The following is a 27,475-nucleotide window of genomic DNA, read 5'->3' as shown; positions in this document are numbered from 1 at the left end:
ATCTTCGTCGAAAGCTGCGTGGGATAAATCCAAGTGCGATACGTATGAAGCTGCAGCAAGTCTGCTCTCGTGACCTGGCTAAGCTCGTGGCGAGTCAACTCGAGATGAGGGGCATCTATGCTGTATCGGAAGGGAGGCAGTCTATCCATGTCTAGTCCAAGAGATGTGAGCCACCTAGTGAGTCTGAAGTACCAGTAGTATCGGGCCCCAGATCGTGCCAACTCCATAGAAGATGCAAGTGCTACCCATGGCAATCGAGCTCTGCCTGCTGTTGAGTCTCCAAACTCCCTAACCCTATGTAAATACATGACCGACTGAAACGCTACATCCAATGCAAGGGGAGTAGCTCCAAACTCTGCTAGCATGATCTCGTGCGGAACTGTAACCTTGGCCCTAATGAGCCGAGAGAACATGATGATCTGTAACCTCTCTACTCGTCTCCAATCTGCAGCGCCGAGATCTTCTGCCTAGAAAGGAGCTGCATACATCGCAGCTGGTCTCACCAATGTATCAAAAAGCAAGAATTTCGTATCGGGATGCTGAAAGTGGGACTGAAAACACTGACGCTCAAGATGAGCCAACGAAGCATACCCTTTACTAATCCTATCTCGTGCTGCATATGTCATGGTGAAAACCGGTCCCTTGAAAACTGCCCCCAAATAAGTGTACTCTCTAACAAGCTCAATGGGCTGTCCGTCATAAGTGAAGCAAAACTCATCCGTGCTGTAAATACGATCAGAGGTGTTGAAAACCATAACCTTGGTCTTGCCAAGGTTTACGGTCAACCCCCTGTCCTGGAAAAACCTGTGGAGTGCCTCAATATGTGCCTGGAGGCCCTGAGCAGTAGAGGAAACGAGAACCACATCGTCCGCATACAGGAGGATAGGAATGGAGGATCCTGAGAGAGTAGAATCCTCTGAAACAATCTGAATCACGGAACTGTGTCAAATGCCTTCCTGAAGTCCACGAAGCAACAATAAAGCCGTTGCCTTCGTGACTTCGCCTCCTCTACCAGTGCCCTGAGTGTGAGGATGTGGTCAAGTGTCGAATGATCCTTGCGAAATCCAGCCTGCCCTCTGGCTCTGAGTCCTGTCGTCTCGGCATGGTCATTTATACTGCTTTCCAAAACTGATGCATAGATCTTGGCCATAACGTGGCCAATCATGATGGTCCTGTGATTCAACGGCTCCATAGGGTCCCCCGACTTGTGGATAGGTACTATGGTATTGCCTAACCAGGACTGTGGTAGGCCTGTACAAACAGACTCATTGAAGAGACGGGAAAGAACAAAATCTAAGGCATCAATCCCATGGATTACATACTCCGCTTGCAATCCATCATGATCCTTAGCTCTCCCGTTCTTCAATCGGTGGACTGCTGCACGGACACTCTCTGGTGTGAAGAGACTAGATGAAGCTGGCCTAGGGGAATGGGATAAATCGATGGCTGGCTGATCTGGAACATCGTATAGAGCTGAAGTGTATGCAGACCAGACACGTGGATCTATGAGGGGGCTCTGAGACTTCGAGCGGAGGAATTTTCTCCAGAATTCCTTGGAGTCACAGCTGAAAAGCAAGCTTCTCAGCTCCTCCTCATTCCGGGCTAGAAATTGGCGTTTCTTGCGCCTAACCAACCACTTGTAGTCTCTCTTGGTTTCGGCAAGGAGGGGAGACTTCTCCTTGGTCTCAAGGTGAAGTTTCCTGCGGAGTTCCTTACACTCCTCGTCATACCAACCGTTGCAAGGAACAAGACCAACCGGTGGGGGACTAGACGAATGACATGTGGCAGGGAACGACATGTGAGCGGTAGAAACGAGTGAAGTATGTACAAGTTCCCACCGGTCCTGCGTGGATGGTAGAGCATCTAATAGATGAGGACGGAGTAGGCGGCTGAGGTTCTGGCTATATACATCATCGAACTGGTGGTCGAAATGAACCTCGTAATAGGGTTGGCGGTCATGATAACGAGGGGGGGCTGGGTCATGGGAGACATTAGTCAAAGTAAAGTGGATGAGTGCATGGTCGGCAGAGGGCATGAAGGGGCTAACAATAAGGCTATGGATGGAAGGGACTAGAGTCGGGGGACCTATGATGTAGTCGATCACGCTAGTACCACGCCCAGAAGTAGAAGAGAATGTAGGCATGGAAGACTGTGGCCAGCTGGACAAGCCGTTATAAATGACCATACTGTGCGAGGTGAGGAGCTCCAGTAACTGACGTCCCTGATCTGTGGGCTGTACCGTGCAGTCTGATGAAGTCCGACAGAGGCTATCATCGTGAAATGCTGGGAGTATGACCGGATCCTCCATGAAGTCATAAGTGAGGGCATGTCTGTCTGAGGTCCTCGCGTTGAGAAAGAAAGAAAGAAAGAAAGTGTATTATTGTCCACTAAAGGCCAAAATGGGCCCATGGGACATCAAGAACTCTGCATACAAGATAGCACAAAATCAACGTGCCACAAAGAAGAGGCATCGTCGAATATCATCTAAGTGCTACGCAATACAATGCAAGTGAAAGTACATAATGTCAAATCTGAGCCTAAATGCAAAGTAAACTAGATGCAAGGAAACCGCCCCTGGGTGCAAAATGGGGGCATGAGTACAATATGCCAATGCAAAGATACAAGTCCAGGTGTCACGGAGTCTGAGAACCAAAATAATACTGGAAATCCTGTCCATCGACTCTGCCTCCTGCTATGAGAGTACAAATCTGAGCAAAGGTGAGGTGAGCAGCTGGTGGGGCGAGATCTCCATGAGTAAGTCTCCTCCGAAAAGCTGCCATCATCCTGGATCGTCTGGAGATGAAGCGACGAGTACGTCCCCTATGTAACAAGATCCTGCGGCGTCTACAAACCATCTCATATGTACATCCACAGGGTGGAGGCATGTGTCCTGTGTGAGCTCTGACCTCCTCGTGCTCCTCCTGGTCTCTGTCCTCTGGTATAGCGTGTGCCTGAGCTCTATCAGGCTGGGCTCTATCACGCTCCGCGGTCTGTGCTGATGGTCTCTGAGGTAGTCTCGTCGAAGCATAGTGGCCTCCCTGACATAAAGAGCTAGGCAATGCTGATCCTCGTAGTCCATCACTCGTGAGAGAGGTCCAAAGCCATCCGTGAAGAGACAGTGGAATCTACCTCTGAGCTCATAATATAGCGGGCATCTGCAAATGAAGTGCTCCTCTGACTCCACCTCTCCCATGGTGCAACAAGGGCAGATCCTGGTCTCTCGGCCTGGTCGCCGTCCATCCTCCATGCGTCGCATCCTACTAGCCTCTATCTCGAGCTGATGCGAAGAGACTCTAAGCTGGCCAAGGGCAATCCTCAGTGAGTGGGACATGTGGATACCTGTATAGCCTGGTGGAATGACAAATCCATCCTCTGAGATCCGAAGGAAGTGGTCACGATATGTGGCCATCTTCGTCAGAAGCTGCGTGGGATAAATCCAAGTGCGATACGTATGAAGCTGCAGCAAGTCTGCTCTCGTGACCTGGCTAAGCTCGTGGCGAGTCAACTCGAGATGAGGGGCATCTATGCTGTATCGGAAGGGAGGCAGTCTATCCATGTCTAGTCCAAGAGATGTGAGCCACCTAGTGAGTCTGAAGTACCAGTAGTATCGGGCCCCAGATCGTGCCAACTCTCCATAGAAGATGCAAGTGCTAACCATGGCAACCGAGCTCTGCCTGCTGCTGAGTCTCCAAACTCCCTAACCCTATGCAAATACATGACCGACTAAAACGCTGCATCCAATGCAAGGGGAGTAGCTCCAAACTCTGCTAGCATTATCTCGTGCGGAACTGTAGCCTTGGCCCTAATGAGCCGAGAGAACATGATGATCTGTAACCTCTCTACTCGTCTCCAATCTGCAGCACCGAGGTCTCGTGCCCAGAAAGGAGCTGCATACATCGCAGCTGGTCTCACCAATGTATCAAAAAGCAAGGATTTCGTATCGCGATGCTGAAAGTGGGACTGAAAACACTGACGCTCAAGATGAGCCAACGAAGCATACCCTTTACTAATCCTATCTCGTGCTGCATATGTCATGGTGAAAACCGGTCCCCTGAAAACTGCCCCCAAATAAGTGTACTCTCTAACAAGCTCAATGGGCTGTCCGTCATATGTGAAGCAAAACTCATCCGTGCTATAAATACGATCAGAGGTGTTGAAAACCATAACTTTGGTCTTGCCAAGGTTTACGGTCAACCCCCTGTCCTGGCAAAACCTGTGGAGTGCCTCAATATGTGCCTGGAGGCCCTGAGCAGTAGAGGAAATGAGAACCACATCGTCCGCATACAGGAGGATAGGAATGGAGGATCCTGAGAGAGTAGAGCCCACACCGCCTCCTGACATCTGTATAAACATCTCTAGCTCATCAATATATAATCCAAAGAGAGTAGGAGAGAGCGGGCAACCCTGCTTCACCCCAATCGTGCTGCATACCTCCTCTGAGAGCCCCTCACGTGTCCGAACCCGTGTCCGAACCCGACCAGTGACCCTCTCATACAAAGCCATGATAGCCCACTGTATCTCTCCCCACTGAAGCCCATCTGGCGAATCCTCTGAAACAATCTGAATCGCGGAACTGTGTCAAATGCCTTCCTGAAGTCCACGAAGCAACAATAAAGCCGTTGCCTTCGTGACTTCGCCTCCTCTACCAGTGCCCTGAGTGTGAGGATGTGGTCAAGTGTCGAATGATCCCTGCGAAATCCAGCCTGCCCTCTGGCTCTGAGTTGGTCCTGTGATTCGATGGCTCCATAGGGTCCCCCGACTTGTGGATAGGTACTATGGTATTGCCTAACCAAGACTGTGGTAGGCCTATACAAACAGACTCATTGAAGAGACGGGAAAGAACAAAATCTAAGGCATCAATCCCATGGATTACATACTCCGCTTGCAATCCATCATGATCCTTAGCTCTCCCGTTCTTCAATCGGTGGACTGCTGCACGGACACTCTCTGGTGTGAAGAGACTAGATGAAGCTGGCCTAGGGGAATGGGATAAATCGATGGCTGGCTGATCTGGAACATCGTATAGAGCTGAAGTGTATGCAGACCAGACACGTGGATCTATGAGGGGGCTCTGAGACTTCGAGCGGAGGAATTTTCTCCAGAATTCCTTGGAGTCATAGCTGAAAAGCAAGCTTCTCAGCTCCTGCTCATTCCGAGCTAGAAATTGGCGTTTCTTGCGCCTAACCAACCACTTGTAGTCTCTCTTGGTTTCGGCAAGGAGGGGAGACTTCTCCTTGGTCTCAAGGTGAAGTTTCCTGCGGAGTTCCTTACACTCCTCGTCATACCAACCGTTGCAAGGAACAAGACCAACCGGTGGGGGACTAGACGAATGACATGTGGCAGGGAACGACATGTGAGCGGCAGAAACGAGTGAAGTATGTACAAGTTCCCACCGGTCCTGCGTGGATGGTAGAGCATCTAATAGATGAGGATGGAGTAGGCGGCTGAGGTTCTGGCTATATACATCATCGAACTGGTGGTCGAAATGAACCTCGTAATAGGGTTGGCGGTCATGATAACGAGGGGGGGGCGGGTCATGGGAGACATTAGTCAAAGTAAAGTGGATGAGTGCATGGTCGGCAGAGGGCATGAAGGGGCTAACAGTAAGGCTATGGATGGAAGAGACTAGAGTCGGGGGACCTATGATGTAGTCGATCACGCTAGTACCACGCCCAGAAGCAGAAGAGAATGTAGGCATGGAAGACTGTGGCCACCTGGACAAGCCGTTATAAATGACCATACTGTGCGAGGTGAGGAGCTCCAGTAATTGACGTCCCTGATCTGTGGGCTGTACTGTGCAGTCTGATGAAGTCCGACAGAGGCTATCATCGTGAAATGCTGGGAGTATGACCGGATCCTCCATGAAGTCATAAGTGAGGGCCTGTCTGTCTGAGGTCCTCGCGTTGAAGTCTCCTAAAATGATGACTTCTCCGCGATGTGAAAAATCTGCAATGTCCGCTGAGAGATCCTCAAATATGGACTGGCCTGGTTTAGTGGAAGAATAGATCGACTACGCCAGGGGTTGTAGCAAACTGCAATAAAAAGATCTCGCTGAGGGGCTCTGCCGCAGATGCGTACCCACAAGAATCGGGCATGTGAATCCGCTCTCTCCACTGTGATGATCCGATCGAGATGCTCTCTGTACAAAATGGCCACTCCTCCAGATCCTCTCACTCCAAATGTTCGGGTGTGCTGCCTGAAGGCAGATCTCCATGTATACCCTGTCACTCGTGGCAAAGGTCTCTCTGGACTCTCGTGTGTCTCTGTGAAAAAGATGATATCTCTCCCAAAGAATGCCCCCCGTAGATTGCCTGGCTGTGCTGTAAAAGAACCATTGCAGTTCCATACAGCGATGCGTAGACTATCTGACGGGTGGTGTGTCCCATGGGCCCTGTCCCATCAAGCGGTCGTAGCAGGAGGTGGAGGTGGGGCTATATCTGCTGGTCTGTCATCTCTAAGCACTGTGGGAGCACGCCTCAAAGTACCTGTGATGAGTCTGCCATCCCTGATCACTGCCCACTTGCCCTGAGCTCGCGGGATGCATCTCTCTGAGGCATGAGCGCCTTGCGCTCCTCAACCTGTATCTGAGTCAGATCCTCGTCCATGGAAATCTGTGGGTGGTCTCTGAGTGTCCCTCTCCTCCTGAGGGCAGCTAGACGTGCCTGGGCATCTCTGAATCTGATAATGAGGGGCTGCTCTCTAGTTCGATCCCTCCCGACTCTATATGATCCTACTATGCCATGATCCTGTTCTCCCAGTGTCTGAGAGACAAAGGTCACAGCTTGTGTCATCGTGGACTCTGTCGCCGAGGGCAAGATACCACGAATGCGAATGTTGAGGGCCTTTGTGGCCCTCTGCTGTGACTCGGCCAATGTAGCTGATACAGTCGATCTCTGAGGCTGTGATGGCTGACGGCGGACGACATCCACCCACTCTGTGGCTCTCTGGACCTCAGTCTGAAGGGAGGTCAAACGCTCCTCAACCGCTGCTACTGCTGTAGTGGGAGATGTGTCTATGTGCTGAACGCGAGTCTCGATCTGCTGCACTCGCTCTGTGTGTCCATGAATCTCTCCAGCAAGAGTCCTATGAGTCGCCTGTAAGACCTGAAGATCTGTCCTAATAGACAAGATCTCCCGATCCTGCTGTGTCACTCGATCAGCAAGAGATGCAACCTGAGCTGTAAGTAGAGAAATGGTCTCGTCCTTCCTGTGAAGCATCTGAAGGGCAGCTCGGAGGTGGGTCTCAAAGTGCTGAAGCTCTGGTAGGATGTGGCGGTAAGGACAAACAGCACAAGGCATGGAAGGAGAAAGAAAGGGAGAAAGGGGGGAAACCGGTAAGGTGGGTAGCGGGGATGAAGGAGAAGGCTGGAAAGGGGGAGAGAAAGCGGGTACCGGGGATGGAGAGGAGGGGATGGGTAAAGTCTGTAGAGAGGATGAGGAGGAGGGAGCCTCTGGCGAAGTAGGTAAAATAGGCAACAAAGGGGGGGAAGAGGTGACAGAGGGCTGTGAGAGGGGGAGCAAAAAGGGTGGAGAAAGGGTAGGAGAAGAAGGAACCTGAGAGGGGTGGGGTGAAAAAAACTACGGGTACAAAGTAGCTATGGGCGGAAGATGAGATAATGGAGCTGAAACTGGTGTACCTTCGACTGGGAGTGCGGCAAGTGCGGGCACTGCGCTGGGCGGAAGATGAGATAGTGAAGCTGAAACCGGTGTACCTGCGACTGGGAGTGCGGCAAGTGCAGGCACTGCGCTGTCCTTTGAAGAAGATGCAAGTCCTCTTCTACTATAGTGCAGCAAATCGGTCGTGGCGGCCATTGATGTTGCTGCTGTTGCTGCTTCTGTAACATGCTCGACGGTGTCGGCCATGTTTAATTACGGGAAACTGGCAACATTGAAAAGCGGGAGATGGCGAGCGCTGCCAATGTGCGATGAGAGAGAGAGAGAGAGAGAGAGAGAGAGAGAGAGAGAGAGAGAGAGAGAGAGAGAGAGAGAGAGAGAGAGAGAGAGAGAGAAAGAAAGAAAGAAAGAAAGAAATTTTATTAAAGGTCCACGGAAGGCCATACATGGCCTATGGGACACAAAATCATCCGAAAGGAAAATACATCATCAACGATGCGCCAACTAGGTGGCCTCATCGTAATACCGCTAAGATGCCAAAAATGGGTACAAAAATCCTAGATACAAAATGAAATGAAATAGAGTACCAAAATTGCCTAGATACAAAATGTAAAATATGAAATATGAGGAACATCGTCTTCCCTAAGGGGTCTGTCATCCAAAGAAATGATGGAAGTCATGGCCATCGACCATGCCTCCTGCCATAAGTGTGAAGATCTGGGCAAGTGTCAAATGGGCTGCTGGCGGTGCCAAGTCTCCATGGAGCAATCTCCATGGAGAGAGAGAGAGAGAGAGAGAGAGAGAGAGAGAGACAAAGAGAAGAGAGATTTAAAATTAAAAAAGAAAAGTTTTTATTTTTATTTATTATTATTTTAAAAAAAAAAAGGGGGGGGGGCCGGGGGGGGTCGGGGCTGCAAGTGCGAGGGGGGGCGGGGGGGTGAGAGGAGGGGCGCGGGGGGGTGGGCGGGGGGGGGGGGTTGACCGAGGGGGTGAGCGGGAGGGTTGAGGGAGGGGGGTGAGCGGGGGCTGAGCGGAGGGGTGAAGGGGGGGGGTTCCAAGGGGTGAGCGGGGGGGCAGCGGAGGGGTGAGGGGAGGGGTGCAAGGGGTGAGAGGAGGGGCTGAGCGGGTGAGGGAGAGGCTGAGCGGGTGAGGGAGGCTGAGCGAGGGGTGAGCGGGGGGGCTGAGCGGGTGAGGGAGGGGCTGAGCGGGGGGCTGAGCGGGGGAGGGACGGAGAGAAAGAAAGAAAGAAAGAAAGTGTATTATTGTCCACTAGAGGCCAAAATGGGCCCATGGGACATCAAGAACTCTGCATACAAGATAGCACAAAATCAACGTGCCCCAAAGAAGAGGCATTGTCGAATATCATCTAAGTGCTACACAATATAATGCAAGTGAAAGTACATAATGTCAAATCTGAGCCTAAATACAGAGTAAACTAGATGCAAGGAAACCGCCCCCGGGTGCAAAATGGGGGGATGAGCACAATATGCCAATGCAAAGATACAAGTCCAGGTGTCACGGAGTCTGAGAACCAAAATAATACTGGAAATCTTGTCCATCGACTCTGCCTCCTGCTATGAGACTCCTGCTATGAGAGTACAAATCTGGGCAAAGGTGAGGTGAGCGGCTGGTGGGGCGAGATCTCCATGAGTAAGTCTCCTCCGAAATGCTGCCATCATCCTGGATCGTGAAGCGGCGAGTACGTCCTCTATGTAACAAGATCCTGCGGCGTCTACAAACCATCTCATATGTACATCCACATGGTGGAGGCATGTGTCCTGTGTGGGCTCTGCCGTCCTCGTGCTCCTCCTGGTCTCTGTCCTCTGGTATGGCGTGTGCCTGAGCTCTATGAGGCTGGGCTCTATCACGCTCCGGTCTGTGCTCTCTGAGGTAGTCTCGCCGAAGCATAGTGGCCTCCCTGACATAAAGGGCTAGGCAGCGGGGGGCTGAGCGAGGGGTGAGCGGGAGAGGCTGAGCGGGTGAGGGAGGCTGAGCGAGGGGTGAGCGGGGGGGCTGAGCGGGTGAGGGAGGGGCTGAGCGGGGGGGCTGAGCGGGTGAGGGAGGGGCTGAGCGGGGGGCTGAGCGGCGGGGCTGAGCGGGTGAGGGGGGGCGGGTGAGAGGGAGGGAGAGGGAGAGGATATAGCTGGAGAGGGAGACACACACACACAGAAGGGGGGGGAGATCTTGCAACGATTGGCCACGACAACAAGAGTTATGAAGATCACCTCTTGGGATGATCCATTTCAGGTAATCACAAATGCTCTTGTGTTAGTGGAAGGTGAGCCTCAGACAGGTACAGGTCGAGCAGGGCAAGGTCTGGACATCTTCTCGACAGGTACAAGTCGAGTAGAGCAAGGTCTAGACATCTTCTTCTCCATGTTTGTTGTGAAGGCATCTGAACCACCTACTCCTCCTACCAGTCCGCCTCCATTACTTCCTAATCCTCCTTTGCTCCAAGCTCCTGCTCCCAATCAGATTGGGGCTCCATAATTCTATCCTCTGCCCTTTTATGCACAGTATCAACCACCTATGCCAAGAGGTGGATATGGATTTCCATATCAACGCGGTCGACCGAATGGTTTCCGAGGCAGACGTGGAGGTGCAGGCAGAGGTACCAACTTTCGAAGACCCATCATGTGCTACAGATGTGGCAATTACGACCACTACCAACATGACTATACACAACCATTTGGGGGACCCTACTTATACACAGTACACAGTGAAACACAAACAACCACTACACTAGAGATTGTCCCAATGGTAGAGGGGAATCAACATCTCAAGTCAACATGGTTGACTTAGTAGTGGCAAGGAGGGTGACAAAGCCCATTTGATTGGTGCAATGTTGAGAGCTGTGACAAGGTCACAAACAGAAGGTGACAATAGTAAGGATGACTCAACACCAACATCAGAGACCTCATCACCAACCAGTACTGAGAGTGCAGTATATGCTGTGGGCTAGGGCGAAGCCCTTAGTGACTTTATTTTTCTGATTCGAGGCCATTTCGGGGCCCGTTTACAAGGCGGAAGTTCTTCGCAGGCACTCAGGAAAAGGCCCTGTTTTTGCTGTGCAACCACTGCTCTGCTGGTCGGTGAAAAGTTGCCGCAGAAATTGCATCGTATGCCTATGTGCAGAGATATTGGGAGTTGCAGAATCATGCTTGTTTCCTGTTGATACAAAATCGTCACTAGGAAAGTGACTGTGTGGTCAAATACCAGTTTCGTCAGTTTTGCAGATCTGCCCGTGTGAGGCAAAAACTGTCTTTTTGCAGTGACATAATATTTTGTAGTCTTTTGTGATGGCGTTTGATTCTCTTTCACAGATTGTCATAGAAAAGCTTGACAAGAACAACTTCCAGGCATGGAAGTTTAGAATGACGAATTTCCTTATGGGAAAAGGCTATTGGGAGTTCATTACAGGAAATGAAGAAGAACCAGTTCTTTCTAATGTTCCCAATCAACAGGAAATGCAGGCATTTAAAGGATGGCATGAGAGAGCCAGAAAAGTTATGTACTGGCTGTCTATCAGTATTTCTGATTCTATGATTGTGCATATTCAGGATGCAAGTACGCCAAAGGAGGCATGGGATACTTTGGAAAAAATGTACAACACAAATACGCAAGCCAGGAAAATGCAGCTCAAACAGGAGTTGCACAATGTGCAGAGAGAAAATTTGAGCATCAATGACTACCACATGAAGGTGAAGAAAATTGGAGATGCACTTGCTTCCATTGGGTCGCCAGTGGAAGATGATGATCTAGTTTCTGTGACCTTCAATGGTCTAGGAAAGGATTATGCACAATTCTGGACATCCATTGCCGTCCGTGAAAAATTTCCTAATTTTGAAGAGTTGTTTGCTCTTCTAATTTTTGAAGAGCAGAGAAATGGGGGTGCATCTTCTTCAGGAGGAACTTCAAAAGAAACTGTCTTCTACTCAAATGCTGGAAGAGGTAGAGGCAGAGGTAGAGGAGGCCGATCTGCAGGCCGTGGTAGAAATCAGAATATGCAGCAAACTCAAGAAAACCAGTCCTATGGAGGAGGACGTGGTAACTCTAGAGGCAGGGGGAGCCAAAGAGGCCGTGGTGGATGGCAGAGAGGCCAAAATGCAAACAGCAATGTTGAATGCTACTACTGTGGTAAAATGGGTCATATGGCTAAGGACTGCTACAAAAAGCAGAATGACATTATGAATGGAAAATTGCAACAAGGCAATTATGCATCTTCCAGTAGACAGGGCAATGACAGAAATGAGCATCTATTTATGGTGCAGCACATGACCAATTCTGTGACAAGTGCAGAAGAACGAAATGATGGTGGTATGTTGACTCAGGTGCGTCAAACCACATGACAGGTCATGCAGAGTGGATGCAGGATGCAAGGAAAATGGAAAAACCAGGATTTGTGGAGACTGGTGATGATACTGCACATCCTATTGTGCAAATTGGTAAAATTCCTTTGTCTATGCAAGATGGGAAAAAGAAATACGTGTCTGATGTATTTCATGTCCCGAACATCACCAAGAACTTGGTTTCTGTTGGTCAAATGGTTGAGCAGGGCTTGCAGGTCAGATTTAATCCACATGGATGCTTTGTTGAGGATATGAAAAATAACGGTCACTTGATAGCAAAAGGAAAGAAGAAGGGCAGGATGTTTACGTTGGATGCGGACATGCCTGAATTGAGTGCAGCAATGTTTGCACATGGGACCGGTGTTGTTGCAGATAGTGATATCTGGCATAAACGCATTGGTCATGTTAATATATAGCGACTTAAATCAATGCAAGCCCAAAATATTGTTGCAGGAATGCCTAAATTCAAGGTTGCAGAAATGCATAAGGTTTGTGAAGCTTGTCAATTTGGAAAACAGGCAAGGAAACCATTTCCTAGGCATGTTCAAGAGAGTAAAAAGCCATTGGAATTAATCCACTCTGATGTGTGGACTACTAAAGCTGCATCTATTGGAGGCTGTCACTATTTTGTCACTTTTATTGATGACTTCAGCAGAAAAGTTTGGGTGTATTTTATGAAAAAGAAAAGTGAAGTATTTGGGCACTTCAAAGCTTTTAAAGCTATGGTTGAAAAAGAAACAGGCCTGCAAATAAAATGCCTAAGGTCAGATGGAGGGGGAGAGTACCTCTCAAATGAGTTTGCAAGGTTCTTGCAGGAGCATGGCATAAAGCATCAATATTCATGCAGTCATACCCCACAGCAAAATGGAATTGCAAAAAGGAAAAACAGGCATATTGGAGAGGTAGCTAGGGCCATGCTAAATGAGAAAGATCTACCGGATTATTATTGGGCTGAAGCAAATGCTACAGTAGTTTACATAATGAACAGGACTCCCACTGCAGCAATACATGGCATGACGCCAGAGGAGATGTATAATGGTAGGAAACCAGACATTTCTCATTTGAAAATTTTTGGTTGCATTGCCTATGTTCATGTGCCAGATGAGTTGAGGTCCAAGTTGGATCCAAAAGCTGAGAAGTGCGTCTTTATTGGTTATTCTCTGCAGCAGAAAGGGTATAGATGCTATAACCCTTCTACTCGTAAGTTTACAGTGAGCAGAGATGTTGTTTTTGATGAGATGAGCAGCTGGTATAAACCAGTAAATGTGATGATTGATGTAGATGCACAAAATGGTAATGCTACACAGAATTCAATGCAACAGTCACAAAATATCAGTGGACCTGCAGTGTCCTCTAGCAGTGGTTCACATACTTCGCCATGGACAGGCAGATTGAGATCAGGAGAATCTCCTCAAAGCAATGCAGATAGTGGTACGCAGGTATCACGAAAAGGAAAAGAGAAGGTAGATCAGCCCATGTTTGATGTGAATGCAGGTCACTCTTATGTGGATGGTGAATCCAGTGGCTCAGAACAGAGCATTGATGATGAGTTGGGTATTCCTTCTGTTGTTACACCTGGAGTAAGGAAGACCAGGGATGTTTTGAGAGTACCTGGAAGTGAGCCTGTTTTACAGAGCTAGGTATCGTGTGGATAGGCTGAAATATGATGGATTTACAGCCATTCACTATGCCTATATGGTCAAAGTGATACAGGAACCAGAACCCACTTCTTTTGAGCAAGCCATGGGAAATGAAAAATGGGAGAAAGCCATGGATGAAGAAATGGATGCCTTGGAAGCCAATGCTACATGGGAATTGGTGCCTTTGCCTAAAAACAAGAATGCAATTGGCTGTAAGTGGGTTTATAAGATCAAGCACAATGCAAATGGTTCTGTGAACAGATACAAGGCAAGATTAGTTGTCAAGGGGTATGCACAGACATACGGCATTGATTATGAAGAAACATTCAGTCCGGTTGCAAGGATGGCAACTGTAAGAGCAGTCATTGCTATGGCTGCATCAAAGGGATGGTCTTTACACCAGATGGATGTAAAGAATGCCTTCTTGCATGGTGATTTGCAAGAAGAGGTCTTTATGGAGCAGCCAGCAGGTTGTATTCATGCTATTCACCCTGAGTTTGTTTGCAGGTTGAAGAAAGCCTTGTATGGCTTGAAGCAAGCACCTAGAGCATGGTTTGACAAGATAGGACAGTATCTTGTCACTATTGGCTTTCAGACCAAGGCAGATTTCTCACTCTATGTGAGAAAAACAGAGAAAGGGATTATGCTGCTCGTCATTTATGTTGATGATTTGATCATCACAGGTGATAGTGATGAAGATATCCTTCATGTGAAAATGCTATTGAAGCAGAAGTTTGAGATGAAGGATTTGGGAGAGCTGCGTTATTTCTTGGGTATTGAGGTGATTAGATCAGTATGGATTGGACATGCTATCCAAATATGGGATGGCAGGCTGTAAGCCTATTTCAGCTCCTTTGGAGCAGAATGTGAAGCTGAGCACAGATGCAGGTGAGCTTTTGGAAGACCCTACTATGTACAGACGCATAGTAGGAAGTTTGATTTATATGACTATTACCAGGCCAAATTTAAGCTATGCTGTTGGATTGGTAAGTCAGTTTATGCAGGCTCCAAGGAAACCGCATTTGGATGCGGCTAGACGCATACTCAGGTATGTGAAGTCCACATTGCAGTATGGACTATTTTATGAGGCTGGGGTTCAGATACAGTTGCATGGATACACTGATGCTGATTGGGCTGGTAGTATTTCTGATAGATGATCTACCAGTGGATATGTGTTCTCTTTTGGGAGTGCTGCAGTCACTTGGAGCAGCAAGAAACAACCTACAGTTGCCTTGTCGAGCACAGAGGCCGCGTACAGGGGTGCAGCAATGGCTGCATGCGAGGTAGCTTGGTTGCATAAGCTACTCTATGATATGCATCAGTCTACAGATGGGCCAGTTGTCATTTATTGTGACAACATGAGCAGTATACACTTGGCAAATAACCCAGTCTATCATGCTAGAACAAAGCACATTGAGGTGCATTATCACTATGTGCGGGAGAAGGTTTTACTAGGTCTTATTGATCTAGTTTATGTCAGCACAGAGGATCAGGTAGCTGACATATTCACGAAAGCATTGGGCATAGAGAAGCTGCGCAAGTTCAAAGACCTGCTTGATGTGCAGGAATTGGGATTGAGCTCGAGGGGGAGTGTTGAGATATCGAGCTCCACTCGCGAGATATGCCAGGGTGACCGTTGTGCATTTATGTCACCGACTTGTTAGCTGCAGACGCGGTTGGTACACCGCCCACGAATAATAGCTGGATGACAGCTATCCTTATCTACTCTAGTTTTTGGCTCAGTTAGTATGCCACCTTAGTTAGTTGAGTTTGGTTTGAGACCCACATATAGGGTTCTTCTATTTCTTTGTACTAGAGTTCTTTTGGCTTTCACAACTAAGAAGAGGAAAACTGTTTTCAGCCTCTACCTTTGTGTGTATTCCCCCATTGTGCATGTGAGAAAGCCGCAAGTGAGACTCCTTCCCTCTCTCTCACTATCTTCACATGGCATACTTAGTTTGGGACATGAAAATACCATCTTGAGTTTGCCAAAACTCAATGCCCAAACAATAGTGCAGTAAACCCAAGTCTGTCATATCAAATGACTGAGACAAAGCTGATTTTACTGATGCAATATTTCCCTCATCACTACCAGTAAGCATGATATCATCCACATAAAGAATAAGAATGATGATTTCTGATTTTTCTTGAAGGACATAGAGATTTGGCTCAGTATGAGTGCTAACAAAGCCTTGTGATAACAAGAACAAATGGATTTTATGGTACCAAGCCCGAGGTGCTTGTTTCAGCCCATATAAAGCTTTGCGAAGCTCGCATACCTTTTGTTCCTGTCCCTTAACCACAAAACCTTGGGGCTGCTGCACATAGACCTCTTCCTTTAGGTCTCCATTCAAGAAGGCCGTCTTCACATCCATCTGATAAACAGGCCAACCGTAACTTGTAGCAAGAGAAATGACAGTCCAAATGGTTTTCATCTTGGCTACAAGAGCAAAAGTCTCCTCATAGTCAATTCCTTTCTCCTGACTATACCCCTTGGCAACTAAACGGGCTTTATGTTTCTCAATTGTGCCATTAGAATGATATTTCAACTTATAAATCCACTTGGTGCCAACTACATTCTTCCCAACAAGGAGATCAACCAATTCCCAAGTGGCATTCTTTTCAATGGACTGAATTTCAGATTTCATAGCATCTTCCCATAATGGGTGTCCCTGAGCATCCTCAAAACACTGAGGTTCAATTTCAGCTTCCATAACTGTGCTCATCAAGGCATAATTGACTTGATTTTGTGCTTGCCTTGTACTAGACCTTGTTCTCCCCAACACAGGCTGATTTTGTGCATTTCAAATGGTAGCCCGAGCCCGGGGCTGACTAACTGCAGTAGGCTGAGACTGATCTGCAAATTTTACCCTCCTCCTTTCATAGACAATAGGCTGATTTTTATTGACTGATTTCTGAACTGAAATTTCAGAAGTGCTACCTTCATCAGTATGGGGAATTTCTCCAAATGTAATGGAGGAAGAACTCGGTGTGTTAGACACATGTGATGGCATATCTTTTGACTCAAAATGAACAATATCCAAAGGTGTATGTCCTCAATGGGCATATGTAAATCATTAGGCATAAAGCAATCATTTTCATTGACAACAACATCTTTGCTTATGATAATTTTCCGTGTTTCAGGATTGTAAAGCCTATAGCCCTTGCTTTCAGTACTATAACCCACAAATATGCATTTGATTCCCTTATCATCAAGCTTGAATATGTGTTGATCTGGTACTAATGCATATGCCACTGATCCAAAAATTCTGAAGTGGCTAATAACCTTTGGTTTATATCCATAGAATGCCTCAAACGGAGTCTGATTCACCAATGCTATAGTTGGACATCTATTTTGGATGTATGTGGCTGTAACTACAGCCTCACCCCAAAATAGTTTAGGCATCTTTTTGTAGCTCAGCATGCATTTGGTCATCTCCATGAGAGTCCTATTCTTTCTTTCAACAACATTATTTTGAGCTGGTGTGTAAGGGCATGTCTTTTGATGATGAATCCCATGATGAGCCAGATAATTCTTATAGGCATGAGACGTGTACTCCCCTCCTCTATCTATCCTGAGTGTTTTGATCTTGGCATTAGTCTGGTTCTCAACAAGTGCTTTGAACTCCTGAAACCAATGAAACACCTCAGATTTCTCTTTCATGAGAAAGATCCATGTAAATCTGGAGTAATCATCAATAAAAGACACATAATATTTGGCACCACGATGTGACCGCACATTCACCTCACATACATCACTATGCACAAGCTGCAGTATATGTGCGGCTCTGACTGATCCATCCTTTTTGAAGGCAAATGGTGCAACTTTCCCATAATACACCCTTCACAAAAAGAACTAGATGGTTGCTGCAATTTTGGCATCCCTTCAACCATTTGATTATTCTGCAAATATGCCAATGCTCTATGATGTGCATGACCAAATCTAGCATGCCATAAATCACATGAAGATGCATTAGACGCAGCCAAGGCATGCTGCACATGGGGCTTAGCATCCAACTTATAAAGACCCTTATCATAAGTGCCAATGGCAACCACTGCATATCCCTTTCTAGGATCTATAATTCGGCATTGATCATCCTGAAACTCCACAAGCATGTGCTGATCATGAGCTATGGATGGAACTGAAATAAGATTCTTCCGCAACTCTGGAACATACCAAACATCACGAATATACTTGACTTTGCCATTATCAAGCTTAATGGGAATATGTCCCACTCCTGTGATGCCTTGAGAAGCATCATTGGCACAAGTAACCTGCCGCCCATACACAGGTTTGACGCTCTCAAACCACTCCTTATGAGGAGTCATATGCTGTGAAGCACCGCTATCCAAATACCAATTCTCATTCACATTAAGTGAATAGGCATCATCATTATTGCTATGAGCAATAGCATGATCACAATCACAATCCCCCCTAGAAGATATCTCAGAGAGTGTGGCTGCAAATACAAAATCCTGATCATCCTGAGCAAAGTGTGCATGTGAGCCAGATGCATTGTTCCTAGTATGAGCCACAAAATTACTGTTTGAGTTGCCTTGCCTCTTCTTCTCATTTGCAATGCGTTTCTGACATTCTACAATGTAATGGCCTGGCTTCTTGCAGTAATTGCATCTGCCCTTTTTCACCTTAGCATCTTTGCTTGATCCGGCATTATTGGTACTATTATTTGCCCCTTGTGGCTGGTTGTTTTTAGGCTTATATTTCTGAAAATTTTGCCTCTCCCCAATGGCTAGAGCTTACTCACTGCATCTTGCAAATCTGTAATTTTTGCTACATGCTCTGTGATGGTTTGACCATCAGTAATTTTCAGATCCTTAAGTTGATTGTTGAGTGCAATCACCCTGGCCATATTCTTAACATTATCCATACGGGACAAGTTGTCCCAAGCATCCTTAGAAGAAGTACAAGACTTAATAGTCTTCATGATGTGCCTCTTCACTGACAAGGAAATCAAGGAAAGTGCTTGAGCATTGTGACGGTCAAACTTCTTTTGCTTCTTAGAAAGAAGATGAGATGAGCTAGCAATAGAACCTTGACTGCTAGGAGTACTAGTAGCAGTCACAGGCCTAATTTCATCTCCACTAACAATATCCCAAAGGCCTTTTCCAACCAAAATATTCCTCAGCATAAAAGACCACAAGGCATAGTTTGATCCATCCAACTTATCCGCTTCAGTCAGGGTGCCAAAATTCTCAGAAAGAGACATGATTGCACTTCACAAGTAACCTGAAAATAAAATGCAAATATAGATAGCAAATCTGCCCCAAAGGTATTGTCACAAAGCACAATTCCCTTCCGGAATCACAAGGCAAAATGGGCAATAGTATTTGCTTTGTAAGTATTCTCAACTTTCAGCCCAACAAAGGCTCAATAAGCATCAACCAAAGGTATAAAATCTGAAGCAAATGTTTGCTTAAAAGGCATCCAATGATAGCATTCACTGTTAGCCAACCTTTGGCTCAATATGCATCCAATAACTTGCCCCCAATTCTGATTTTTGTCTGCTGCGTATAAAATATCACAAGAAAAGTGATCTCCCAGTCCAAAATAGCTTCAAGATGACTCCAGAAAGAAGTCGACCAGATTTTGGGAGCTAAAACAGTCCAAAATCAGCAACAAAACTACCAGGAATGAGGTCGCCCAGCCCAGATGGTCCTCCTGGAGAAATGCGAACTGAAAATAGGCTGGAAACTGATGAAAAACAGCAAGGAAATGCTAGATCTGAAGTTGTCCAGGCACAGGATGCTCCAAGAAGCAGTTCGAGCTGATGTAGGGGCTGGAAACTGACAAAATCAGCAGCAAAAGTGCCCAGAATGAGGTCGCCCAGCCCAGATGGAGCTCCTGAAGATAGGCGACTGGAAAAAAGTGCTGTAAATCAGCAAATGGAGCTGATTTCTGGCTGCAAAAGATCCCAAAAACAGCAAGTCTGTAGTCACCTAGGTCCAGTAGTGACCCTGGTGAAGGCGCCCAGCTACAGGAGACCTCCAGAAAGCTGCTACAGGCAAAAACGAGCTGGCTGGACTGATTTCTTTGCAACAGAAGTGACTCTTCGCGAGAGAACTGAAACCCGGGAGTGGTAGAAGCACGGGAAGCAATGCGGGAGCCATGCTCTGATACCAATTGTTGGAACTGTAGGGAGACACGAAGTGGATAAAGAACACGAGAGTGTAGTCCACACACAAAGCTCCACTGAATAGTTCAATAATAGAAGTACAAGACTTGGGATATATATGAAACCCAAGTATAAAGTGAAAACCCTAGACTAGAATAACTTAGACCAAGTCTAGCCTATAATACCATACCATTGTATGTTCTATCAAAATCACCCCTTGTTCACCCCATTTTCACACCCATGTCACCCCATGCTTACCCCTTGTTCACCCTGTCACCACTTCTCACCCCGCACCACCCTTCCATTTTCTCTCTCACTTTTGGAGTGGCCACCTCTCTAGCCATGTACATTCAAATATTTGAACCTAGCGAGAAAATCCATCACCTTGTGCATCCTGCCGCCTAGTTATTTTTGGCAGCCCTTGGCCGCCCTACTCCATCATGTCAAAGGTTGGCTCTTGTGATTTCGCTCTGCTTAGTATTCCTCTTGCTCACACCACTCCTGCACTTGTACCACTCTTTTTTTTTTTTTTGTGGGAAGAAATCTTTTATTGCTGTAAGATAATTACATTCATAGTTACTTCGTTTTTTGTGGGAAGAAATCTTTTATTGCTGTAAGATAATTACATTCATAGTTACTTCGTACTACTAGACTAAAGATCTCAATATAAGCTGTATACACATCCTGATCAATCAAACGAGTCTGAACACAATTGTAGAATGATTGTTGCAGAGATCGTTTGAAAAAAAGAAAGGATGAAAATAGTGGATCACCAAAGACTCTATGATTTATGTCCATCCATAAAGTCCATAGGGTCCAGTAGCGCACCCATACAAAAAATAAATCAAAACCCTATCTCCGTGGATGAAAACCAAACAACCAGAAAAATCTGCCAAAAGTAACAGTAGGAAATCTCGCTCGAATCCTATGTCGGATGAGAGCGATGAGATCACAAGTATGTGGACAGAACCAAAAAATGTGAAGCACAGATTCAATAGAGTGCTGGCATCTATGACAAACAGCTAGAGCAATATGTCTGTGTGCAAGTAACTGGCCGGATGGAAAAATGCCAAGGAGAACTCGCCATAGGAAAAGCTGTTGCCGAAGAGGGACTTTGTAATGCCAAAGGAGACAGTCTTTTTCTCCACCACTTCATTGGGCGATCCATATGCCAAACAATATTTGCTCTGTGAGAAATCCAAGGCGGAGGTAATAACACTTTATATAGAGATGACACTGTGATATGTGAGAGCTTCAAAGGACGGGCGTATGAGGAAGAAGAGCGTAAAATCCAATCCTCAAGCCGATTCTGAAGTTCCAAACGAGGTACCGGCAAGTACGGTTGAAGCATTGCTGAAATCCTATGCCATGAAGGACGATAATGAGCTCCCAAGCCGTATTTGCTAGCGCACCACCCGTAACACCCATGGCATGTCCTGCTCGCACCAGTGGACCTAGGCCTCCGATAATATTTCCGGAAGTGGTAGGACCTCCCCCCTCAGACACTATACGAGAGACATGACCTCCCTTGGTCTCTAAAGATTTGACGACATATAGTTGAGTCATGTTCCTTGGACATTGTCTCGATACTTCCACACATGCCTACACATGCATCAATCGATATGTTTGGGGAGATTCTGGCGAGCATAACAGCTTGGCATATTTGGAGGTCTAGATGTATAGAGACCTTGGACAGCTCCCAGGTTCATCCCGCTCACCTCTCTTTGATGGCCATATGGGTGAGGATGTACGGATCTTTGTGAGCAGCCTTGTCCAGGAGGACGGTATTTCTTAGGGAATGGAGTGGCTCCCCTTACTTCTTAGAGTCACCTATTGGGTTGACATGGCATTCCCATCTTTAACCATGGTTGTTTCATTGCTCCAATTAGGAGTTTATTATTGACCCTTTTAGGGTGTGTTTCATGTACGGCATGATTTTTTGCTCCTCTGAGTTTCCTCAGGGAGTGTCTCTCGTGCTTAATAGAAGCTTTTTTTTCTTGAAAAGTAAACAAAATCCTGCATGAGATTGTCATAGGAGTTTATCCTGGGTGCTTTGTATTTTGGACATACTAATAGAAGTTCGCTTTGCCCTCCCCCCAAAGGGGCGATATTCATGAATTTCATGCACTATTGAAAAAGCATCCATCAAAGTTGTTACTATGAAAAAATAGTATAGGCTTGAATAACCAGTATGTTTTACCTCCTTACTACCATTTTGAACTACAAATACCTGTTCTTTTACCTTACGACTAAAAAGTATTGTGATTTATTGCATTTCTCAGGCCGCAGACATTATGGAACTCCTAGAAGATTTGCAAGCCAGTAATGAGTCACTGGATGTTGTGCAAAAGGGATTAAATCATTATTTAGAAACGAAGCGTCTGTCTTTCCCCCGCTTTTTCTTTTTGTCAAACGATGAACTTCTTGAAATCCTATCAGAAACAAAAGATCCTTTGAAGGTTCAACCCTTTCTTAAAAAGTGCTTTGAGGGGATCAACTCTCTGGAGTTCCAGGAGAACCTTGATATTACTGCCATGCTAAGTGTAGAGAAAGAGAGAGTGGAGTTTGTACAGAAAGTGAATCCAAAGGGTGCATCTGGAAATGTGGAGAAATGGCTGATTGAGATCGAGCAGGTTATGAAGGACAGCCTCAAGGTATGTTTCGTTGGCACAGAAAAGGGCTGGACCGGCTTACTATAGGGACATAGTATAATCTCAAAGTTTTTTTCTGTACATATTTGCTCCTGAATGTGTCTAAAACTTATTGTGGCCACGTGAAATAAAGTATTATACACTTTTCATAGGCTCTAGTTCAAAGAGCATCTGCAAATTATGCAACAGTACCACGTGAGAAATGGATCTTGAGATGGCCTGGGATGGTAGTACTGTGTGGTTCACAAATACACTGGACAAAAGAAGTTGCAGATGCCATAAGTAGCGGAGGATTATCTCTAAGAAGATATGAAGACAAGTGTACAGATCAGCTTCAAGCTCTTGTGAAACTTGTAAAGCTCGGCCAACTGAATCCCTCATAAAAATGATAAAGCACACGTAAAATTAACAATGGATGGAGGGCAGTTGAAATGAAGCATAACAAAGAATTTGTTTCTCAGGTTCGAAGTAATCTCACTAACATGGAGCGGTTGACAATTGGAGCACTAGTGGTGATTGATGTACATGCAAGGGATGTTGTAACTTTGTTGAAAGATCAAGGAATATCAGACGAGTCTGATTTTGAATGGCTGTGTCAGCTTCGATATTATTTGGAAAATGAAGAGGTGAAATGTTAATTTGAATGAAGGTTATGAATCACCCATTATCAACCCAAGCTAGCCCACTAATCTTAATTTGATTGGTCGCAGTTACCTTTTCATTAATGTGAATGAGGTGAATCAAGCACACTTCTCTATGTCTTCTAATTCAGCATCTTGATTTAAGTAACATAACTTTGAAAACTGCTAAAGATTTATCAATGCAAAGGAATATTTATATCCTCCTGAAGCTCACCCATGATGAAAATATGAAATGATCAGGTCATCGCCCGAATGGTGAATGCAGCTCGTAAGTATGGCTATGAATACTTGGGTAATAGTAGTAGATTGGTAATAACCCCGTTGACTGATCGTTGCTACCGAACACTGATGGGAGCCCTGCATCTGAACCTTGGGGGGGCTCCTGAAGGACCAGCTGGAACAGGAAAGACGGAGACAACTAAAGACCTTGCAAAGGTTCCCTTAATCTCATTTCTTGCCCCCTACTTGGTATTGATTGGAAGCCTCAAACATTTTACAGATATGAGAGGAACATTATATTGACAGTTTGAGTATGTCTATAAACTCTCAAAAGTATGCCATCTGATCTTGGTTTTTAAACTATTGTGCAGGCTATTGCCATGCAATGTGTCGTGTTCAATTGTTCAGATGGTTTGGACTACCTTGCAATGGGAAAATTCTTCAAAGGCTTAGCAAGCTCAGGAGCTTGGGCTTGCTTTGATGAATTTAATCGCATAGATCTGGAGGTTCTTTCAGTGATTGCACAACAGATATTGACAATCCAAAGGGCCATCGTGACAGGAGTGAAGACTTTTTTATTTGAAGGAACAGAGATGCGGATTGTACCTACGTGTTCTGTCTTCATTACCATGAACCCAGGATATGCAGGGAGATCTGAGCTTCCTGATAACTTAAAGGCACTTTTCAGGCCTGTTGCAATGATGGTTCCAAATTATGCTATGATTGGGTAATATTTTATCTTAAGAATGGGTAAACTTTACCACCTAGGACATAGATGGGAATGACTTTGTGTCAATAATTGTGGATCCATCGTGCACAATGAGTCACTTTATTATAACGAAACCAAAAGTGAAAGCTAGACTATTTGTGGAGCATATTCATAGGTTGTATGGGTTACCAGCATGTTTAGTTAGTGATTGAAATAAATAGTTACTTTTGGAGGGGTATTTCTAAGAGATTGGGTCATTCCTAGAGTGATGATCAAATTAAATAGGCTGATCAGATCATAGAGGATATGGTATAAGCATATCAAGTAAATGAAAAAAAACCCCAAGAGCAATGGTGATGGCAGAACTACATCATGTGGAGCATGAGAAACAAAATACCCAAAGAGGGAAAACAACCTGCTTATCAAAGAGAGCTAGTAAAGCACCAAGTTTGATGCTGAAAATGCCACCTCAAACCTGTGGTAGACTCCCAGAAAAAGAGGAGCCACTACACTCCCTGCAAAAAACAGTCCTCATAGAGGCCGCCCAGAAAGATTGCTGCATGAACCTCCAAATGGCCATCAAATTTTGTGTAGTGCATGAACCTCCAATGTGTGAGAAGTGTGGACTTGAGAGAAATCAAGAGCCTATGAGCATCCAGATTTCCAGATATGCCACGATGAAATACTTGCTAACGACTGGGCACTTCCCATTACATGCAGTGGTCTAAATGGGAGAGAGGCCCCGCCTACACAATAGGAACTTGGAAATCTTTTATCAGGCTACCTGAGGATCAGAGACTGCAGTCCGTGGATCACCTCCGAGGGGTAGCACGCAGGATTCATCAGATAGATGCAGCCATCCCGGTGGAATGGACAGTTGAGTTGCCTATTACTTCCACCACTTGGATGGGGGCTTTTTCGAGGACATCAGTTCCTTTACAGGTGATCGCTCTCCAAGGTCTCGGGGAAGACGCACTGGTCTTTGATGTTGAGGATGGAGGTTTACTTTCTACATCCAAGGATGGCATTCTTTATGAGGTTGCCTTTCAGCCTGTTAGGATTGCTGGTTTTGTGGACCATGGAGCGGGCTTGCAGTGGTACTTAGACCCCGACCCTCTGCTCTTGGCCTTGGGATCCTAGAGGTTGTGGTTATATGGAGGTGCACCTATCAGGTGCTTGCAATGGGACCCAGGAGAGTGGGAGTGGATAGATCATGGGCACCGAGAGAGGGGGATTCCCTTCTTTCGTTTCACGGTTGGTAATGCCAGGAGATTTCAGCTGAACAGTAGGGGTTGGATTCCCTCTAGAAGCCCCCATTGGGAAAGCTTCTTCATCACCGCGGATTTGCGTAGAAATTTCTCAAGGAGGCTCTGGAAATCCCTCAGAAATAGAAAGATCACTCTTTTCTTTTGGCTTTCTATTTTTGGGGCTGATCCCACTTATCCTCGTTGTCATTTTGCAGAGGAGTCAGTGCGACATTGCCTTTGGGACTGCAGTCAAGCGAGGACTGTTTGGAAAGGGGTTGCTCGGATACTCAGCATCTTTCACACTTCCCCTTTCTTCATCACCTGGGGATCGGTCGCATGGTTACCCTAGGTGTTTTATGAGGGTGAGCCTTCTTCTTGGGCACTCTTGGTCCGCCGGCAGGTGATAGAGCCTTGCTCTCTACAGGATGTACCACTTACTCCCTTCAGAGCTTCTCATGTTTCAGTGGACACCTCTTGGGAGATTTTGGCTAGCATTTCCTCTTGGCACATTTGGAGAGCCAGATGTACTGAGGCCTTGGATGGCACCGAGATACACCCATCACAGGTGTTCATGGGTATTTGGGCTGACACGGTTCACACTTTGATAGCCATATGGGCTCGCATGCAGGGCTCTTCACGGGCAGCCTCTTCTAGAAGGACTATATTTCTTCGAGCTTGGAGGGGTTCTCTCTTTTTCTCAAAGGTTTCTACCAGATTGAGATGGCACTATCAGCCTCAATCCTTTCTTTTTGGCTCGAGCTTGGAGGGGTTCTCCCTTTTTCTCAGAGGTTTCTACCGGATTGAGATGGCACTATTAGCCTCAATCCTTTCTTTTTGGCTCTTGAGCTTTTCGTGCATTGCATGATGTATCCCGTATGGAGCTTGCTCTAATGGTTTTTCTTTAATACTTAATAGAAGTCTCTTTTTTGCAAAAAAAAAAAACCTTGCTAACGAGGGTGGACTTGATGGCATGGCAGATGTTGCAGCGAGGGTGGTCTGGGAGACCATTATTCTCCCTACTTGGGAAGGGGGCCTTAATATCATTGACCCAGACTTGCAGTGCAGGGCATTGCTTTGTAAGGTGGTGGTGAGGGGACTCATGCCTCGGCAAGAACCTTGGAAGGATTTCTTTTTTGGACGCATTCAGGCTTGCACACCTACCTTAAGAGATGATTTGGTGGACAGCCCTCGCTGGATTTTTACTTCCGCCTCTCTCAGGTATCCTCCCTCTCCTCTCATGACTGCCATCCTCAAAGCTTGGGGGAGCTTCAGGAACACTCTTCGAAGGTTTCTGCCCTCTACCCTTGAAGAAATTGATAGGCAGCCGATCATTTGGAACGATAGTATACTTGATGAGCATGGCAGACCTTTGGGCACTTCCCATCATATGCAATGGTCTGGATGGGAGAGAGGCCCTGCCTACACAGTAGGCACTTGGAAGGCTTATCAGGCTACCTGAGGATCAGAGGCTACAATCCGTGAGTCACCTCAGAGGGGTAGCACACAGGATTCAGCAGATAAATGTAGCCATCCCGGTGGATTGGATAGTTGAGATGCCTATTACTTCCACCACTTGGATGGGAGCTTTTTTGAGGACAGCAGTTTCTCTACAGGCGATCGCTCTTCGAGGTCTAGGGGAAGATGCTCTAGTCTTTGACGTTGGGGATGGAGGTATACTCTCTAGATCCACGGATGATATTCTTCTAGAGGTTGCCTTTCAGCCTATCAGGATTGCTGGTTTTGTTGACCATGGAGCGGGCTTGCAGTGGTACTTAGACCCCGACCCTCTGCTCTTGGCCTTGGGATCCTGGAGGTTGTGGTTATATGGAGGTGTACCTATCAGGTGCTTGCAATGGGACCCAGGAGAGTGGGAGTGGATAGATCATGGGCACCGAGAGAGGGGGATTCCCTTCTTTCGTTTCACGGTTGGTAATGCCAGGAGATTTCAGCTGAACAGTAGGGGTTGGATTCCCTCTAGAAGCCCCCATTGGGAAAGCTTCTTCATCACCGCAGATTTACGTAGAAATTTCTGAAGGAGGCTCTGGAAATCCCTCAAAAATAGAAAGATCACTCTTTTCTTTTGGCTTTCTATTCATGAAGGGATTGCAGTGAATCTGTGGAGATCACGATTTGGGGCTGATCCCACTTGCCCTCGCTGTCATTCTGTAGAGGAGTCAGTGCGACATTGCCTTTGGTACTGCAATCAAGCGATAATTGTTTGGAAAGGAGTTGCTTGGATACTCAGCATTACTTCCCCTTTCTTCATGACTTG

General features: G+C 46.4%; 1 protein-coding gene across 1 annotated transcript in view; it reads left to right on the top strand.

Annotated features, from left to right (window-relative positions):
- Positions 1 to 27,475, top strand: part of LOC147902241 (uncharacterized) — a 180,072-nt gene that overhangs the window by 56,436 nt on the left and 96,161 nt on the right. The window contains 5 exon segments of the mRNA XM_087374462.1: positions 22,019 to 22,390; positions 22,540 to 22,740; positions 22,849 to 23,013; positions 23,269 to 23,463; positions 23,619 to 23,974. Of these exon segments, the coding sequence (XP_087230588.1) occupies positions 22,019 to 22,390; positions 22,540 to 22,740; positions 22,849 to 23,013; positions 23,269 to 23,463; positions 23,619 to 23,974 (1,289 nt within the window).

Source organism: Dipteris shenzhenensis, chromosome 5 (genome assembly GCF_047967505.1).
Source record: "Dipteris shenzhenensis isolate YYH24624 ecotype China chromosome 5, Dip_SZ_1.0, whole genome shotgun sequence".
In the NCBI taxonomy this organism is placed as follows: domain Eukaryota; kingdom Viridiplantae; phylum Streptophyta; class Polypodiopsida; order Gleicheniales; family Dipteridaceae; genus Dipteris; species Dipteris shenzhenensis.
The sequence above is the reverse complement of the archived record's forward strand: the minus strand, read 5'-3'. Positions and strand labels throughout refer to the sequence as shown.